The sequence below is a fragment of the Euphorbia lathyris genome, chromosome 7 (genome assembly GCF_963576675.1).
Source record: "Euphorbia lathyris chromosome 7, ddEupLath1.1, whole genome shotgun sequence".
NCBI classification, from domain to species: Eukaryota; Viridiplantae; Streptophyta; class Magnoliopsida; order Malpighiales; family Euphorbiaceae; genus Euphorbia; species Euphorbia lathyris.
The window spans coordinates 69414728-69434217 of NC_088916.1; the positions used below are offsets into that span (position 1 = coordinate 69414728).

Consider the following 19490-nt stretch of genomic DNA (forward strand, 5'->3'; position numbering starts at 1 on the left):
CCAACGCCCTTCCACACTGCTCTTGTAAAATTGCAGGAGACAGAAGTGTGCTCTGCAGACTCTGCGTTAGACTCGCATAGGGGGCACCAGGTTGGTCCAATGAATCCTCGTCTTCGTAAATTGTCCATTGTCGCGAGTTTTCCCCGCAGCGCCTTCCAACAAATCATCGATCTGGAGGGCGGAAGGAATTCTTTCCATATAAATTTTGCCCAGAAAACTGCAGATGATGGCGACAGCAGCTGCATTGCATTTTTAACCGAAAACTCGCCATTGTTACTCGGCTTCCAAACCACTACATCCTCCATACCTGGGCCAATTTGCACGGCTTTAATCCTTTGCGCAACCTGAGTCGGAACAGGTAGATTGTCTGCCCATTTCCCCTCAATAATGAATTCAGAAACTTTATCAGAGAGCAGCGCTATATCAGGACCAGGGACATGGCATTGAGTTGCTAAGTCGGGGGAGATCCAGCTGTCAGTCCAGAAACGCAAGTTGGACCTGGTTCCAACAATCCAAAAAATGTTAGCCCGGATTGTTTCAAGACTAATGCGAATAGAGCCAAGAGAAGAACTTCCAAACAATCTTGTTGGACAGTTGTTGCTTTTTAGAAACCGACTTCTGAGGATATTAGGTATTAGGCTTTTATCATTAATAACTCTCCAACCCAGCTTAAGCAACATTGTTGTATTGACGCCTATAATACTCCGAACCCCCAGACCACCGGCCAAGCGAGGAGAACAAACTACCTTCCAAGGAACGGTGACCATTTTTTTGACATTTATATCACCACTCCATAAGAAATTGCGCATTGCTCGATTGATAAGATACAGAAGCGATTTGGGCCAGCAAAAGACAGTAAAAGAGTGCAATAGGGAGCTACTGATCACAGAATTTATCAGAACCAGCCTGCCAGCCATGGAGAGCGAGTTCCCTTTCCACTTAGAGAACCTAGCGAGAATCTTGTCTGCTAATGGTTGAAGCCAAGCTTTTTTAGGAGCTCCGATGAACATGGGAACCCCTAAGTATAAAAAGGGGAGACTGCCTTGAGACATATGAATCAAACTCTTTATAACGGTTACTCTTCTACCAGGAGTATGCCGACCCACATAGAAGGTAGATTTGTTCAGGTTGATTTGCTGCCCAGAAAGTTGTCCATACTAGTGAAAAATGTCTGTAAAATTCCTGATATTCCGTTTAGTGGCCCTGATAAAAAGAATTACGTCATCTGCATACATCAGATGGCTGGGGAAGTTCGTATTCCGGTTATAAGTGCAAGGTTGAATAGCCCCATTGCAAACCTGTTGTGAGATTCTTCTGCTAAGAAATTCCTCCGCAATACAAAACAGGAGCGGTGACAAAAGGTCCCCCTGCCTCACTCCTCGAGAACAAGGAAAATACCCCTTCGGACTACCATTAATCAAAATTGAAACTCTGGAGGAGGAGAAAATATTTTGAACCCAATCCCTGAATTTGTCTGAAAACCCAAAGCAGCTTAGAACTTCTAGGAGAAAAAGCCAATCCACCGTGTCGAAAGCTTTCTTAATGTCCACTTTAACCACCATATTACCTCCACGGGCCTTTTTAGCCAGTAGGTTCACTCCCTCAGAGGCCCCTGCAATGCAATCCGATATTAAGTGCCCCTTTATAAAGCCGAACTGCTCCGGGGAGACAATTCTTTGTGCAATAATGGCCAACCTTGAAGCCAAAATCTTTGTAACAATTTTGAAGCAAAAATTACTTAGGACAATAGGTCTGTACTGATCGATTGTAATTGCATCAGCAGCTTTGGGCAAAAGAATCATGAGGCTAGAGTTCCACCCTGTTGACATAAATCCCGTAAGGAAGAAACTGCGCACTGCACAACACACATCGGGGCCCATAATTTCCCAGTATTTTTTTGTAGAAAGTACCCGTATACCCATCCGGACCAGGGGCGCTCTGTCCGTCCATCTCAAACACGGTGTTGTTGGAAATTAGGCTAAGGTATAGCAGCGGAAATATAAAAATTTAACCTATTTCCATTTAACCATAGGATCCGTTAATCGTTATTTCATATAAAGAGGGATAAGAAGAATTACCTTTTGATGATCAATCTACCGTTGTTAATGTAGTGCCCACAACTCTTCTCCGAGTTCCCAAACACGAAAGAAAACATGGAAAGATTAATTTAGAATCAACCGTTGAATAGCAACCAAAGTAGATTGCCTCTAACTAATCAACACAAGATCAAGGATAAGAGAAATAGATGAAATCAATTGATCAAAGGAAGCCGTAGAGAAATCTCGTCCTCGAACTAGGGGTGTCGAATTTTCTCTCTCTTACACTATATGGATTTCGAAAATCTCAATAGGGGATTAGCTCTAGGATTTCGAAAATCCCATAGGGTGGGGTATTTATAATCTCTTGTATCCAATCTCTAGTTAGATAGAATTAGGTTACTGAATAGGAATTCAATTCGGAATAGAATTCCTAATTATTATCTCATTATATATCTAATATATTAAGGATAATAATAATAACCTTATTGGATAATAATAGGAGTATTATAATCTAATTAAAACTCCTAACTTATTTATCTCTTAATTAATTTAATTCATAATCCTAATCCAATTAGGTTTAACAAAATCAAATTAATTATTCATGTATATCACTACATGAATTTCGACCCCCCCTTGGTCCATGGGCCTTATTGGGCTAAATTGGGCTTCCATCAATTAATTAACATCTATCTCTCTTTTAGGTTCCAAGTCTTATGTGTGACCCATTAGGTTCTTATTGCTTCTAGCCGTATGCAACATTATTAAATTAATTTTCAAAGAATTATATTTAATCTTTGCATAACGGAATGATGTATAGAGTATGTGATTAGCAAGTCCGTAATCATTCCCCCAGAGCTATAAGAAGACAGGTTGATTCTGTCGTTAACCTTTCTGTATTAGTTACAGTATAATACGATCCTTTATCAACTACATCCTTGAACTGAATCTTATGACTATGGATGATGTCAAGTCACATATAGCGAGACGTTCATTTTACTTGTACAGGCCGAGTCAACTCAAATAGATAGGTTAAGTGAAATCTGTATTTCAAGTCTTAAGCTATCACCTTGCAAGGATTTAGAGTCGAGTCTTCTACAAGCGATCCTTGGATGTATCTCCCATTCATCGGGAGTGATAAATGCTCAATCCAATATATAACGATCCCGCAATCACTTCCTGTGATACCCAACGTCTACTGTTCACACCCCAGAGTCATCTCTGTTAAGGATCGTGTTACACCAGAGTCAAAGCGTCACATTTCGTAATCCAGAATACCAATTAATATTCCTTTGAGTCTGAGGATTAGTTATACCTATTAATACCAATGAGATGAACAGGTGACAATGACGAATCTACTCATCCTGTTATCTCAAATCGGATCCCCAATCCTAATGAACAACTTTTCATCGGATCTATGTAACTGTCCAGATATCTGTATATATGAAGCTTGTGAGATCAGCTTTCTGTCGGACAGAAGACATTGTTACATACAAGTCTCAACAGTGATATATCAATCCCAAACATATCACTTGACTTGGGGTGGTTTTAAGTTTATCAGTTTATTATAAAGTTTTGTCTCACTTCATGCTTGTATGAACACTTTATAATCACTTCAAATAAACTTACGGATTTCCTTTTATTAGACTTTATTTAGTGCTTAAAAGGGATTGCCTTTATAAAGTTATAAAACATATATCTCATTAAAACAAATGATATAAAGAACAATTCATTTACATTAAGTTTGTATCCTAGAACAATTGTCTATAGGACACTAAACCCCAACAGGTGTCTCTGATATCATCTGAGGAGGGGGTGGCGGTAAGGATCGTATTTTCATCTTCATTCACCAAGTTAGGAATCACCTCTCTTACTTCACCAAGGTTTCTATTTCCCATGTCTTGAGCAGCAAAGAGGTTTTCATAGTATTCCAGTACGTGGGCTTCAATATGCGCTTCATCCGAGGTTATAACATCATCAACTTTAAGATGTTTGATTCCCATTTTAGATTTCCTTCTAGCCAATCTCTGATGAAAGAAACCAGTATTTCGATCCCCTTCTTTGAGCCACTTCATTCGGCTTTGCTCTTTGTAGAACATTTCCTGCTGAAGTAAGTATCTTTCAAGTTCTTCATGAGCCTTCATTTCCGTTTGGTAAAGTTCAGTTGAGAATCCCTCGTTTGCAATACGATTTTGCACCGTCTGAAGCTCTAGGGAGGCCCGATAAATTTTCTGATTAGTAGCACAAAGGTCGCATTCCAAAGCATATTATTTCTTTACTGCTAGACTTCCTTAACCACAATACAAACATGTTCCCTTTCTAAAGTAGAAAATGAACGATTGAACATCAAACTAAGTCAGCGATCAAAATCTTCAACTTAAATCAAAACTTGTTCAACACCTACCACGATTCATCAAGTAACAACAAAAGGAAAATCCACAAACACATGACAATTATGTTTGACATAATTACCACGGAGATCATAAGAGTTAAAAAATTGAAGCGTTTTCAAAAAACATTCTCCAGATTCGAAAGAAAATTATAATAAGCCAGTCATACGAAGTTTTTCACTTTGAAGGGAACATTAAGCTTCAAAATCATAGTCCAACCTCCCGCATTCTTGAGACCCCATTGTCCAAACTATGTTTGAAAGCCATTTGAAACTCAGAACGAAACGAGTACATCATCCTCTAATCAAAATGTTAAATCAAACTTTCAGCCTTTATTTAAATTTCTTACTAGCACAGTTAAGATATTAACTACATCTACAGTTCCAAAAAAAAATTCAATTAAACCCACATCCAAGTCCTCATATTCAAGAATACGTAAATAACACGTAGCTCGTCTAAATCCTCTTTTAATAAATCTGAAACCATTATTATTAATGATCCAATGATTATTCCATACACAAATACGATCTTTCACATCGATCCGCTACCTACGCCCTTTAGTAAAAATTGGTATACACTTCTAAACGCTCCTCCAAGTTAGACGAGGATTTATCCTTATCCTAAATAGGCCCATCAGAAACTCCCTCAAAAAATGTTTAACTTTCAGGATCGGCAAATTATTAGAAGCATCCAGTTCTCCATGTCAAATAGATGACTTCAGACACGTGTAATATAGACAGACACATATGATAAGAGATTCCACTATTTTAATTATTATGTGAAGTCACAATACACATGTCCAAATATGAATCGGGATCCTCAGAGGATCCTACACGTACAAAACTACTTACCAAATAAAATAACATTAAAGATGGCCAAAACGAATCCACCAACTTTCTCTAAGCATAAATAATCTATTCCAAAAAACTACCATGTGAACCCCCATTAGGTCATAGACAAGCCTGCTTACGGTGGCAAAGTCAAATATAAATGCTTCCAAAAAAAAACTCCATTCCGACATCCTTCAACTTGCTCTATAAATACTCATCTAACTTCTCTTGCAACTCCAGAACCTCCTAACATCTTAATCCCCAGAAGTTTAGGAACTTATCCAAACTCCGAACAACATATCTCCCAAATGGGTTCCCTTACAATTACTAAGAAACCTCATGCTGTATGCATCCCTTATCCAGCACAAGGACACATCAATCCAATGCTAAAACTAGCCAAACTCCTCCACCAAAAGGGCTTCCACATCACTTTCGTGAACACCGAATTCAACCATAGACGCCTCCTGAAATCACGCGGTCCTAACTCCTTGGACGGCCGTCCTACCTTCCAGTTCCGCACCATTCCGGACGGACTTCCTCCGACAGACACCGACGCTACTCAGGATATTCCGTCTCTCTGTAAATCCACCTCAGAAACATGTTTGGTTCCGTTTAAAAACCTCATTCAGAAACTTAATGAAAGTTCTGAGGAGGATGATGTTGTCCCGCCGGTGAGTTGCATAATCGGAGATGGAGTGATGAGTTTCACGGTTGATGCTGCTCGGGAATTTGGTGTTCCGATTGTTCTTTTTTGGACACCTAGTGCTTGTGGATTTCTTGCCTATATGCATTTCCGACAACTGATTGACAAGGGGCTCACTCCGTTGAAAGGTAGGTGTTTTTGGTAATTATGTTCCTTTTCCTAATATAGAAAATGTTAAGAATTTGTAGGGTAGATTAAGATATATGAGAGAAGTTTGTGGGCCAATTCGAAATAGAAAGAAAGATGTGTGTTTTAAGTTGCTAGTTGATGTAGTAAAGTGACCCATTTTTCAGGGTGTCCTAGGAGGATTGATAGGGATTAATTTGGGGAATCGAAGGTCATTTTCGGTTCGGTTTTGAAGTTTACAATATTTAATAAATTTTTAATTAAAAAATTGATTATATTTGAACTAATTTGTCAAATATTGTTAAGTTTGACGTTTTTCGATTTGATGATAACTCTCTATGCTTATTTTGTTTTTGACAAATTGTTTTTTCCACCATTGGATGGTTATCCAATGATGGAAAAAACAAAGTAAAGCTTACTTTGTCAAAAACAAAGTAAATATAAAAGACACATGATTGTTATTATATATTCTACTGTAGATCGAGACCAAAATTATATTATACTCGTTTCTATTTTCTCTCCTCTAGCCTTTTCAAAGGAGTGCATTGAAAAACAAAACTTTTAGGTTTTTTATTTATAAAACAAAACTTTTAGGTTTTTTATTTATAAAACAAAACTTTTTATGTTTAATTAATGAAAATACATTGAAAATTACTTTTTTTTTACTTCGGTTATAGATGGAAAAATTATATTTAGTGAGGAATATAATCATCATTGATTCTATTTTTGGTTGCTCTTTTCATATTCATGTTCGTAAAAAATGGAGAGTTTTAAATATTTAGTTAGTAATATCATGTTCACTTTTACATCTGAAAAGTAGAAGGAATCATGTGTTTATGAAATAACAGTTTTTTCCAATATTAAACAAGAAATTGTAACAACAAACGGTAAATATCAAATAGTAGATAAAACAAACGACTCCTAATTGAATTTGGTTAGAGTGGTCAATTTCTCGCGCCTACAAAAAAAATTCCTCTTCATATTAACTTGATTATTATTTTGTATCATTTATATCGTATATAATCATGTAAAATATATACTTAATCAATTTTAATACTCTTAAAGAAATTAATATGTGCTTTGTTTAAAAATGGCAGATGAGAGCTTGCTCACAAACGGTTATCTAGACACCGTAATAGACTGGATTCCAGGCATGAAAGATATCCGATTGAAGGATCTACCTAGTTTTTTCCGAACAACAGATCGCGAAGACATCGTGCTCAATTTCATATTATCGGAGACAGAAAGAGCAAAGAAAGCAAATGCTATTATCTTAAACACATTTGATGCATTAGAACACGAGGTTTTAACCACATTATCTTCACTATTACCTCCTGTTTACCCAATTGGACCTCTGCAACATATGCTCAACAACATTAAAGACGAAACCCTAAAATCAATCGGATCAAATTTATGGAAAGAAGAACCAGAATGTCTTAAATGGCTTGATTCAAAAACCCCCAATTCGGTAGTTTATGTCAATTTCGGAAGTATCACTGTAATGACAAGAAATCAATTGATCGAGTTCGCTTGGGGATTATGTAACAGCAAGAAAACATTTTTATGGGTCATTAGGCCGGATTTAGTCGCCGGAGAAACCGCTATGCTTCCGCCGGAGTTTGTTTCGGAGACGAAAGATCGGGGCTTTTTAGCTAATTGGTGCCCGCAGGAAGAAGTTCTGAATCACCCAGCAATTGGGGGTTTTTTGACGCATAGTGGGTGGAATTCTACGATTGAAAGTTTATGCGGCGGTGTTCCGATGATTTGTTGGCCGTTCTTCGCCGAGCAGCAGACGAATTGCCGATTTTGCTGCGTGGAATGGGAGGTGGGAATGGAGATAGATAGTGATGTTAAGAGAGATGAAGTTGAAAGGCTTGTGATAGAGTTAACGGAAGGGGAAAAGGGGAAGGAGATGAAGAAGAAGGCTTTGGAGTGGAAACGGCTAGCGGCGGAGGCGGCGGAGGTGTCTTCTTACCGGAATTTGGAGAGTGTGATTAATGATGTTCTGCTGTCTCCGATGACGACGGAGAAGTGAGTGAATTGTGATTGATTAATGATGTTTGCATTATGTGATTGAATTATTTTGTGGTTTTGCAATAATTGGTGTATTAATTAGAATTGTAATGTTGCTATCTGTCAAATCTGGAAATATTTGTCTTTTGCATGTTATAATTAATGATAGAGATGGACTTTATGTAGATTTGAAATAAAAAAATATTTATTAAAAAAAAATAAGTAAATTTAGCTATATACTCCATCTGTTTCGTTTTATTTATCTTTAAGGTTTCTACACATATTAAGAAACATATTAATTAGCCTAAAAAGTAGTTAAATATTACCTTATTACATTCTCACGATTAATGCTTAAATTTCTCTACAATTTTTTTTGCTTTTATTATATGAGGACAAAGTTGGAAAAAGTACATTTAATGCTCATTGAAAAGTGTAAAACGTCAAATAATTTGAAACAAAATTTTTTCCTCAAAACGACAATTATTATGAAACAGAGGGAGTAACTATTTAGGAAGTATGGATTTAGCCATACGAGTAAATAAATATCACCTAAAGCTACGGGGTGTTTGGTATTCTATTGGGATATGGATAAGGATAAAAGTTGGGACAATGATAAGGATAAAAATATGATAGTCGAGAATTATTATTCAATGTTTTGTATGTGGGATAGGGATATGGATAAAATAATATATTTTAATATTTTAACCTTATTTAAATTACATAACATTAATTTAAGGGATAAGATAGATTTTTTCATTCTATTAAAATTGCAGGAGTTTATACCACTTCCTCTTGGATATAAGATTTGAGGGATAAAAGACTTATCCCTTATCTGTCTCACTCTTCTATCTCCCAAACAAACACGGGATAACTTATCTCTTATTTTTTTTATCCCTACCTCACTTTCTATATCCCTTCTAACAAACATCCGTCAATGTTGGATTATATAGCTACAAATACTCTTCTCGTGTGATCTAAAATCATTTGGTTCCACAACAGGTCGAGAGTTTCATATAAGATTAAAGACCCGATTTTTTTATGGCTATAAAGATACTAAGTTCATTTGTCATAAAAACAAGTTTTAGTGTGAATGCATAAAGGAAGACTTTTACATTTATGGTTCTTATTGTTGGATCAAGTTGTTCCAATAGAAGCATCACACTTATCTATTAGAAAAACATAACAAAAAGGTGTAACAACCAATAAATACAAGGTTTTAGAAAATCTTCTAGGTATGCTGAAAAATTGTAGTTTCATTTCTTTATTTTTTTCTCCTGATCTGAGGCTGAAACCAACTTAGACATCAGAGAGTTTATGTCTGACAGCCGAGACTTCCCTTGTTTTGTAGGAACCGATACTATTAGATAAGATGCTTGAAAAATTTTCCAACCAAAAAATTACTCGATACAATTTGGTGTGGTGAGCGTGAGATTGAGAAGTTGATAATGACTTCGTCGGTTCTAATGACGAACAATATTAACAAAGGTCTAAATAGTGAAAACGAGGAGGAGGAGGGTATGGTCGAGGGTCTAACTAGCCAGGATGATTCTTACACCTCTCCTTGGGATAGAACCGAAGAATCTCTGGAACATTTTTTCCAAAGAGTGTAATCAGAGATACAACCTAAAGATACGAATACTTTCTCACCAGCGATGACCCGAATTGCCTCATGATCAGGCAAGTCAATAACTCTCCATTCATGATCTATCAATACCTTGGATGACCAGGCAAGTCACCTGAAAATGTAAGTGACACGTTGTGTCACCTTTGAGCAAAGTGCCTGCTCGAAATAATTCGGTTGACACGCTGTGTCACCTTTTTGACACGCCGTGTCACATTTATTTCAGCACCAAGCTGATTTTGTCCTTGATTGGTTTAATTCCGAATTGGTCTCTACTTTTGACTATTTTACCTCACAATTTAATGACCCACATGTCCCTTATCTTTTATCTTTACTATTTTACCCTTTAAGTTTATATATTTAATTATATGTCCTTACGCTTTAGTGTAATTTGTCATTTAGGTTTTGGGATGCTATAAATGCATTTCTTTCTTTGTAATGTTTAACTTTTTATCTTCTTCTTCATGAAGTTTTGTTAAGGTTTTCAACCATCAACAATGAGGGATTTCAGTATTCCTATGGTTTAGTCTGTAAAACCGGGATTAACTCCTTCAAGTTTAGCTTAAAAAGAACTTCTTTGTTAATTTAAGATTAAAACTAACACGTTCCGAGACCGATCCGTATCACTTATATTTCTAGTGTTCTTCCTTTTGTCACTGTTTCCTCTTCCTTTGAAATCTGTACTTTTCATCGGATTTTTCTCCGTCTGATTTGCATTTGTCAGCTATCATTTACACTTTTTTCGGATTTAGCAAGAGCAGAAACATATTATCTCATACGTAGATCTCTGGATCTACGAGATTACACTAGTATAAAGGACTCAAATCCGATTGATCGGAAGAAATGAAATGATGACGATTGGTTTGCAGCTGCTTTCATGCGGATTTGGATTCGTGAAAAGTATGAGATTTGTCTTCTTTCCTTTGTGGATCTTGTAATAAGTTTTAGTCCGTACTTATATAATGGTTTCTTTCTTACTATTTTCATGATGTATTTATATTTTTTAAGCTAATAAAATGTTATAAGCATTATTATTAAAAAAAATAATAAGAGATTTTTAATTTTTGGAAACGGATCGAAACTTCTCAAATTTTTCTGGCCCTACTAATATTTTTTATATACTGGCCCTACTAATTATTATGATAATGTAACCATATAATCTACCATTATTTTGACAGTGAGAGTTCGTTTTGTTTTGAATTTGTAGGGACCTTGGACATGTTATGCATGTTTTATGGTTGAAATTACTCAATTTTCGTTCATAAAAAAAAAAAAAAAAATCAATCAATTTTCTCATTCTTATTATTATTATTTTCAAATTAAATTGTAAATTTGATAGGTGAATTAGGTCTAATTGAAGAATTTTTCTCTTTGTTAATTATTATTAAAATAAGGGAATATTAATTTCAAGCACTAATTTATTCTCAAGAAAGGATTAATTTGGGGTGTTTGTTTACTTACTTTTTTTAGCTTATGTTTGCATTTTTCACTGCAAAATGGAGAGTTTTAGGTGTTTAGTTAAAAAGCTTTTGTTTGGTTTTATACATTAAAAATAACTTTTTACAAAAACAATAAATCATAAAAGCAGTTTTTTCCAACATCAGGTAAACTAAATGGGTCCTTAATCTTCTTGAACTTTGCAAGTGTTTCACCATCTCCCCAAACTTGCTTATTTTGTAACAAGTAAATACAAAAATTTATTAAATCTAAATTATAAAAATACGTATTCATCTATTCAAGAGGTAATTTTTTCGTTTCTCCTATCTTTCAACCTATAATAAGAGTTAGTGTTGCATGTTTGAGAGATTGAATAGCGGTTTTGACTAACTTTAGAGGTTTGACCACTGAAACCGCTAATTTGAGTGTTTGGTGGAGAGAGGTTTGGGAGAGAGTTTTGGGATGAAAACGCTAATTTAGAAAAAGCTCTTAAAATGAGCTTTTTCAATTAGCGTTTTGCAATATTAAAATTAATGGACTTCTATAACCTTAATAGATAGTTCTCTCTTCTCCTGCGCCAAAATTAATGCCCTTATTCGTCTTTTTGCACAAACCGTTATTATCAATCAGCTAATTTTTACCAAACAGGTCTACACAAACAGCTAATCAAATCAGCTAGTCAAATCAGCTAATGTAATCAGCTAACAGCTAATGTAATCAGCTAACAGCTAACAGCTAATTCCCAAACAGGGCCATTATTTTGGACAAGTTCAGGAAGGTAGTGATGTATTAGGTCTTTAATAAATTTTAGTTTAATTCAAAAATATTTAATGCTCATCATCGGAATTCGGAATTTTACCCAATGGGTTTCCATGCTTCTAGGGACAGTTGTTCAAATTTTGAAGTCTTCATTCTTATTTACATCATGTTATTCAATTTTAATTTTTTTTAAACATTATGATTAATTTTACTAATATTATGAATATAGAAATAAAAAAATTTAAAAATTACAATTATTTATTTGTATTTTTTATTTTTTAAATTAGTATTTTTACAACTTTCTCTCCAAACAATTATTTTTATATCCTCCTATTCAAACAATTTAGATGAATGAAAACCAAAAGATTATTTAAAATATAATTTCCACAAGCTATTCAACTGAAGCTTGCCAACTATTAGAACAAATTTAAATAATTCCTATGCCATATTTTAAAATTAAGTGAACATAAGTGTTATCCTGAAATAATAAATAAGTAGATTTGGATGATTAAAATATTTAATTTGATTATTATCTCTTTTGTCGAGTAATATGATTTAGGTCTGAATCATATCTTATGTCAGCTTAATTATCTGAATATGTTACATATGCACATGCATCAATCTTTGACCATACGGTTCCAATAAATGTGAGACCACCTTTTTTTTTTTTTTTCAGTTACGAAACTTATCACTTTGAATTTGAGGAATATGATGATTTCACTAGTAACAGTTATATATAATTAAATAATAAATTCTGTTCGAAAAAATAATAAAATCTGTTGCTACATAATATTTACTAAGCTCTAAACAATTATTATTATTTTTGTTTATATTTGAATGTTGAATTATGTGTGTTTAAATATATATATTTTTTATGTTTTTTTTTTTATAGGAATATTTTTTTTTTATGTTAATCTTCAAGTAAAAGTGCTTCAAGTTTGGCAACTTCAACCCGATGTTTTAATCGACGAATTACTATTTATTATTATTATTAGGCAAAAGCTAACGAGCGCCCCGATGCGCTAGATAAGAAAAATAATTATCATTAATTATTACATTGAAAAAATAAATAAAAGGATGTCATTATTGATCATTAATCTTTTTTTTTTACTAACTGATCATTAATCTTTTTTTGACTAATTAATCATTAATCATTTTTTAACTAATTGATCATTAATTGCTCCATTTTATTCCCACCATAACATCTCATTCCCTCTATTTTCTATTCCCACCATTTCATCTTCAGAAATTGAAAGAAAAAAATCTGCATAAATTGAAAGAAAAAAATCTACAGAAATTGAAAGAAAAAATCTCAAAAAGAAGGTGAAATGGTGGAAAATATTATGGAGGGAATAAGATTTTTTTCTTGATGGAAGATGAAATGGAATGATCAGAAACTCAAGTTTATTTATTCTTTTATAATTTATTATCTTTTTTCTAATGAATTAATAACCACTTTATTTATTCTTTCAATTAAAATTATAAAATTTCTAGGGGAAAATGAAATGGTGGGAATAGAAAATAGAGGGAATGAGATGTTATGGTGGGAATAAAATGGAGTAATTAATGATCAATTAGTAAAAAAAATGATTAATGGTAAAAAAAGATTAATGATCAATTAGTCAAAAAAAATGAATGATCAATAATGACATCCTTTTATTTATTCTTTCAATAGCAATTAATAACAATTATTTTTTCTTATCTAGCGCCCGGGGGAGCACGTTAGCAGGCTCGTTATTATTATTATATGGAGATAGTGAATGACTACTAGATATAGACTTTAAGATAAGAAACTTTAATATAATTTTTCATTAAATTAACTAAACGAGAGGATAAATATATTCGAGAAACATGTCATCAACTCTTGGTTGAGAGTCTAGAATCTTATAGAGATCCAGACATGTGACTTTTAGATAAATCAATATTTTTTTATAACAGGTCGAGAACATATAGTCGACCTCTGATAGGCATGAAGATACTAGCTGATGAGGGCATCTTATCCCTAGACCCGAGCCCGGAACAACGAGAAGCTACTCGAGAGAACCCACCAAAGGAGGGCGAAGAGCAAGTCAAAACAGAGGGCACGCGGGGCGTGTCTAGTTGGACGCCAGGCGTGGGAGGTACCGTCATGGGAGGAGGATCAAGTAACGCAAGGACACGGGGCGCCAACAGTCACACGCGGGGCGCGACTAGCAATGTTGAGCAGGAAGCTTCCCAGAAGATCAAACACGCGGGGCGTGCACGTTGGGCGCCACGCGTAGATTTCCGTCCTCAAGACCATCAAGCTCAGGAACCCAATGACGCGGGGCGTACCCCTCATGACGCCACGCGTAACGACTGCGAGCCAGCACCCCCAAGTTCAGGAACACACTTACGCGGGGCGTAGCCCTTGGACGCGGGGCGTGTTTGTCTAGGAGAATACTTCTCCTCCAAGTTCTCACCTTGAGGGGACCAAATTCTGTTACTCTTTATTTACTGTTTTGCCATTACTCTCTTATTACTAGTTTGCCATGAACTCTCCCTTTCCCCACTTTGCCCTCATGCACATGCTTTCCCCAAAAACCCTATTCATGGGATTTTGGTCTTTACCCTTGCTTTGTTGGAAGGTATTTAAACCCTTCTCTTTGTAATGTTCTCCAACTTTTGATGAATTAAAACTATAGCCTCCATTGAGAGCTTGGGATTTCATATCCTTTGGGTTAACTCAACCTTCAAGTTTAGCTTGAGAAGATCGGATTCTTTGTTGGTTTACGATTAAAACCTTCAGTCGATTTTAATCTACATCAGTTGGTATCAGAGCCGAGTCATTTTCCTTGACCGGAGACTTCTTCTTAGAAATGGTTCAACCCCGTATCACCACCGAAGCCACCGGATCCATAGAGCAACGGATTGAAGCACTAGAAGGCAACGTGAAGCATATCATGGAGTCTCTAAGATTGATAGATGAGAGACACGAGACGAGTACCCGAGATTTGCACCGCCTCATTGAAGAACTTACAATAACAACCCGCTAAAATAACAACCTTCTAGCCGGAGAACCTCACCGGAAACAAGAGGAACCAACTCGCCATCTACTTGAACGGCAACCGACACCACCACCAAGGATAGCTTATGCACCCCAAGCAATGGACCCTCGGGTTCAAGAGGTAAGGCAGACTAATCCCGTAATCATTAGAAATGTGGATAGTGATAGTGATGGGGAATTATTTGATGATTATGATATGCCTAGGATTGCTAGGAATATGGGGATTAGGATGGATGATAATGCCATGAATGATAGACCTATGCATGATGTGTATGCAAATGATGTTGTTGGTCCCGCGCATGTGCGTGCCGGGAATATGGATGTTGTGCATAATGATGTTGTAGGTGGTTATGAAAGGAGAGAAGTTGGTTTGAATGACCCGTATGGGGCCGAGGTAATGAGAGGGGCTGATATAGAGGCGAACCGAATGTGAGAATGGGGTATGGAGGAAATTTTGATAGAGATGATGCCTTCAAACTGAAAGTGGACTTACCGTCATTCGGGGGAGAACTCAATATAGAGGGTTTCCTCAATTGGTTTCTTGAGGTAGAGCGGTTCTTTGACTATGCGGGAATACCGGAAGATCGGAAGGTTCGGCTAGTAGCTTACCGGTTGAAAGGAGGAGCTTCAGTTTGGTGGGATAACATGAAGGAAGGGAGAAGAAGAGGAGGAAGGGAACCGATTAGATCTTGGTTAAGGATGAAAATGATGTTGCGGGAGAGGTTTCTACCACCCGACTATGAGCAGTACATTTACAGTTCCTATCGGAATTGTTCCCAAGGTGCTAGGAGTGTGCACGAGTACACCTCGGAGTTCTTGCGGCTTTCGGCAAGGGCTAACTTGTCAGAAACCGAAAGCCAAAAGACTTCAAGGTATCTTGAAGGGCTGAGATATAACATCCAAGACCGGATTGGAACACAAATGGTGATTCGGGTGCAAGATGCCCGTAATCTAGCATTGAAGGCCGAGGCACAGTTGAGTTTGAGGGGACGTGAAGGCTATAGGAGAGCCGGGGTTGAGAATACTTATGGAGGGAGAGGAGCTCCCAAGGGAATTGATAAGGGTAAGGGAATCGCAAGCTCCAGCGATCCCAAGGCGCCAAGTGCGGGAAAGGCACCTAGTGGAGATGTGAGGCCTTTTAAGGCGACACAACCCCCTAGGGGCAACAACCCCTATGCTAGACCGGCCCCATTCAAATGTTTCCGATGCAATGAGCCGAGTCACCATTCCAATGAGTGTCCCAAGAGGAGAAGTGCCAACATGGTCGAGAAGTACGAAGATGATTATGAGTATGATGATGAAGGGGATGTTTGTTGTGACCCCATTGATGATGAGTACGAGGGAGAGTATGATGGTGGGCAAGCCATACATGTTGTGAGGAGACTATTGGTTTCAAGTAAAGTGGAATTGGATCAACGACACCAATTGTTCCGAACCCGATGTCTAGTGCAAGGGGTGAAGTGCAATGTGATCATTGATAGTGGGAGCCAAGATAATATTATCAGTGATACCGCAGCCAAGAGGTTTGGGTTAGAGATTGAAGCACACCCTAGTCCGTATAGTGTGGGGTGGATCAAGAACGTCGGAGAGCTGAAAGTCACTCAAAGGTGTAGGGTTCCTCTTGAGATAGGGGAGTACCGAGATAAAGTTTATTGTGACGTTGTGGAGATGGACGCTTGCCACCTACTGTTGGGGCGCCCGTGGCAATTTGATAGGGATGCTACCCATGTCGGAAGGAAGAACACGTATCGGTTTATGAAGGACGGCATTCGGTATGTGCTAACACCTCTATTGGGAGAGGCCAAAGACAGAGGGAAGTCTACCTTGATCGTTTGCCCAACTCACAAGGCGTTTATCAACGAGTGTGAGGAAAGCCAAACGGTCTATGTAGTGATGGTGAAATCGAGCACACCGACAAATGGGGTAGGAAGCGAAGCTGAGGAAGTCCCGGAAGATGTGGGAAGGTTGCTCAATGAGTTTCGTGATGTCTTTCCAGAAGAGTTACCATATGGGCTGCTACCTCTACGGGACATCCAACACCACATTGACCTAGTGCCGGGAGCTAGCTTGCCTAGTCTTCCTCACTACCGGATGAGTCCCAAGGAGAGTGAAGTGATGAAGGAGAAGGTGGACGAATTGATAAGAATGGGCTATATTAGGGAGAGCATGAGTCCGTGTGCTGTACCGGCTTTGTTGACGCCCAAGAAGGATGGGTCGTGGAGGATGTGTGTGGACAGCCGAGCCATCAATAAGATTACCATTCGGTACAAATTTCTGATTCCCCGACTTGATGATATGCTTGATCAATTGGGTGGTTCCAAGGTCTTTTCGAAGATCGATTTGAGGAGTGGGTACCACCAAATCTGGATTAAGGCGGGAGATGAGTGGAAGACGGCGTTTAAGACGTGTGACGGACTATATGAGTGGTTAGTGATGCCATTCGGGATGACCAATGCACCGAGCACTTTCATGAGGTTGATGAACCAAGTATTACGTCCGGTGATTGGGAAGTTCGTGGTGGTCTACTTTGATGATATTCTCATCCATAGTAAGACGTTAGAGGAGCATGTGGAGCACTTGAGGGCCGTATTAGTTTTGCTCCGAGAAAACCAACTCTTTGCCAACACTAAGAAGTGTGACTTTGTGATGGAGAGCTTGGTGTTTCTTGGGTACGTGGTCAGTGGGAGTGGTATCCGAGTGGATGAAGAGAAAGTGAGAGCTATCCGGGAGTGGCCGACTCCGAAGATAGTTGGGGATATTAGGAGTTTCCATGGGTTGGCTACATTTTATAGGCGGTTCATCCGAAATTTCAGCGCTATCGTGGCTCCTATGACCGAGTGTTTGAAGAAGGGTAGAGGCTTCAAGTGGGGAGATGAGCAAGAGAGCAGTTTCGCCTTGATTAAGGAAAAGCTAAGCACCGCTCCGGTTTTAGCGTTTCCGAATTTTGAGAAGCTCTTTGAGGTTGAGTGTGATGCGAGTGGAGTCGGAGTTGGGGGAGTGTTAATGCAAGAGAAGAGGCCCATAGCGTACTTCAGTGAGAAATTGTGTGATTCAAGACAGAAGTGGGCCACTTATGATAAGGAGTTCTATGCGGTCGTGCGGGCTCTCAATACATGGGAGCACTACCTCATCGGGAAGGAGTTTATGTTGTACACTAACCACCAAGCCCTCAAATACTTGGGGAGTCAAAAGCAACTCCGGAGCTCCATGCATGCTAGGTGGTCCACTTTCGTGGATAAGTTTCCTTATCGACTTCTCCACAAAGCGGGTCAACAGAATAAAGTGGCAGATGCCTTAAGCCGAAGGGTAGCTCTCTTGAGAACAGTGGCCTTAGAGTTAGTGGATTTTGAACACATTAAGGGAGAATACGAGGAGGATCCGGACTTTGGGCTCGAGTGGGAGAAATGTAGAAGAGGTACCGAAGAGGGAGGATATCAGCTTTAGCCAGCTGCTGTCTTGTACTGTTTGTCGAATCAACTCAGCAACTTCGTTCCGAAGTTGTTCCTTGAAGGTCTTCTAGATCCTTCTCTTGCTGAGCTGCGTTTTGTACATAACGACAACGTTTTGACATAAGCGGGCTGAGTTGCCTTAAACTGTTTGACTTGGGCTTTGACTTCCGTATTGGGCTTGGGCCTTTTAATCTTGTGTCTTATAAACAATTTAACTCAACATTGAACAAACACATTAGTAGAATAAATCAAAGCATTTAAACTTAGTGTGTTTAGAATATATTTTAATTATACTTAAACAATTTTGTCAAATCAAAATTATGTGGAAAGGTGTTTCAACAAACTCCCCCATTTTAATGTTGGCAAAACTATTCAGCGAAGAACTCAGTATTGAGCTCCCCCATGATAGTTGACCTAATATACTTAGCAAACTCCCCCGTAAGGGTTGAGCTACTGACTTAGTTTTACTCTAAACATTTAAAGGTTTAATCGAGTAAGTCTAAGGTCAGTTTTCAGATATAGGTCAGCTCATGGAACATATTCTATTTTACTCAGTGTTTAAGCGGAAGATTTAACATTCAGAGAGCGCTGAGTAATTTGTTGTTCAATGAGTTTTATAAGACAATGTTAAATAAACATTCAAGTCAATGTCAAACATATTATCAGCTTGGATGTGATTGAAGATACATAAAAACTTAATACTCAGCATCATAGATAATAACTCATAACTCAGTTTTTGAATAAAAAGATGCAAGTATTGATATTACTAGAAGTAGTCAGCATAAACAACAAAAGAAGGAAAAACATAACACATAGAGACTACAAACATAGCATAACTGAGCTAGCCTAATTTCTATTTCTTTCTCTTTTGCTTGGACTGACTAAGCTCATGCTGTGTTCTAGCTTGTTCTTTCTCCCCCGTTTTGTCAGCATCGGGAGGAGGAATCCTAAAGGCGTCGGTTAAGACGGCTCTGGTCAGTTCTGTGGATAGCTCCTTAAGTCTATCGGTGCTTTCATTGACACCATCCAAAATAGCAACTCCATTATCTGAGACTTCGGAGGGTATATTAAGTTCAGCAGCGCTGATCATGCTTACTATGA

At 37.6% G+C, this 19490-nt stretch overlaps 1 protein-coding gene across 1 annotated transcript; it reads left to right on the top strand.

Annotated features, from left to right (window-relative positions):
• Positions 1 to 5485: 5485 nt before the first annotated feature.
• On the top strand, positions 5486 to 8335 carry LOC136235215 (7-deoxyloganetin glucosyltransferase-like). Its single transcript, XM_066024779.1, has 2 exons — positions 5486 to 6087; positions 7183 to 8335. The coding sequence occupies exons 1-2, from the start codon at positions 5565 to 5567 to the stop codon at positions 8118 to 8120; spliced, it is 1461 nt and encodes a 486-aa protein (XP_065880851.1). The 5' UTR covers positions 5486 to 5564; the 3' UTR covers positions 8121 to 8335.
• Positions 8336 to 19490: the final 11155 nt, after the last annotated feature.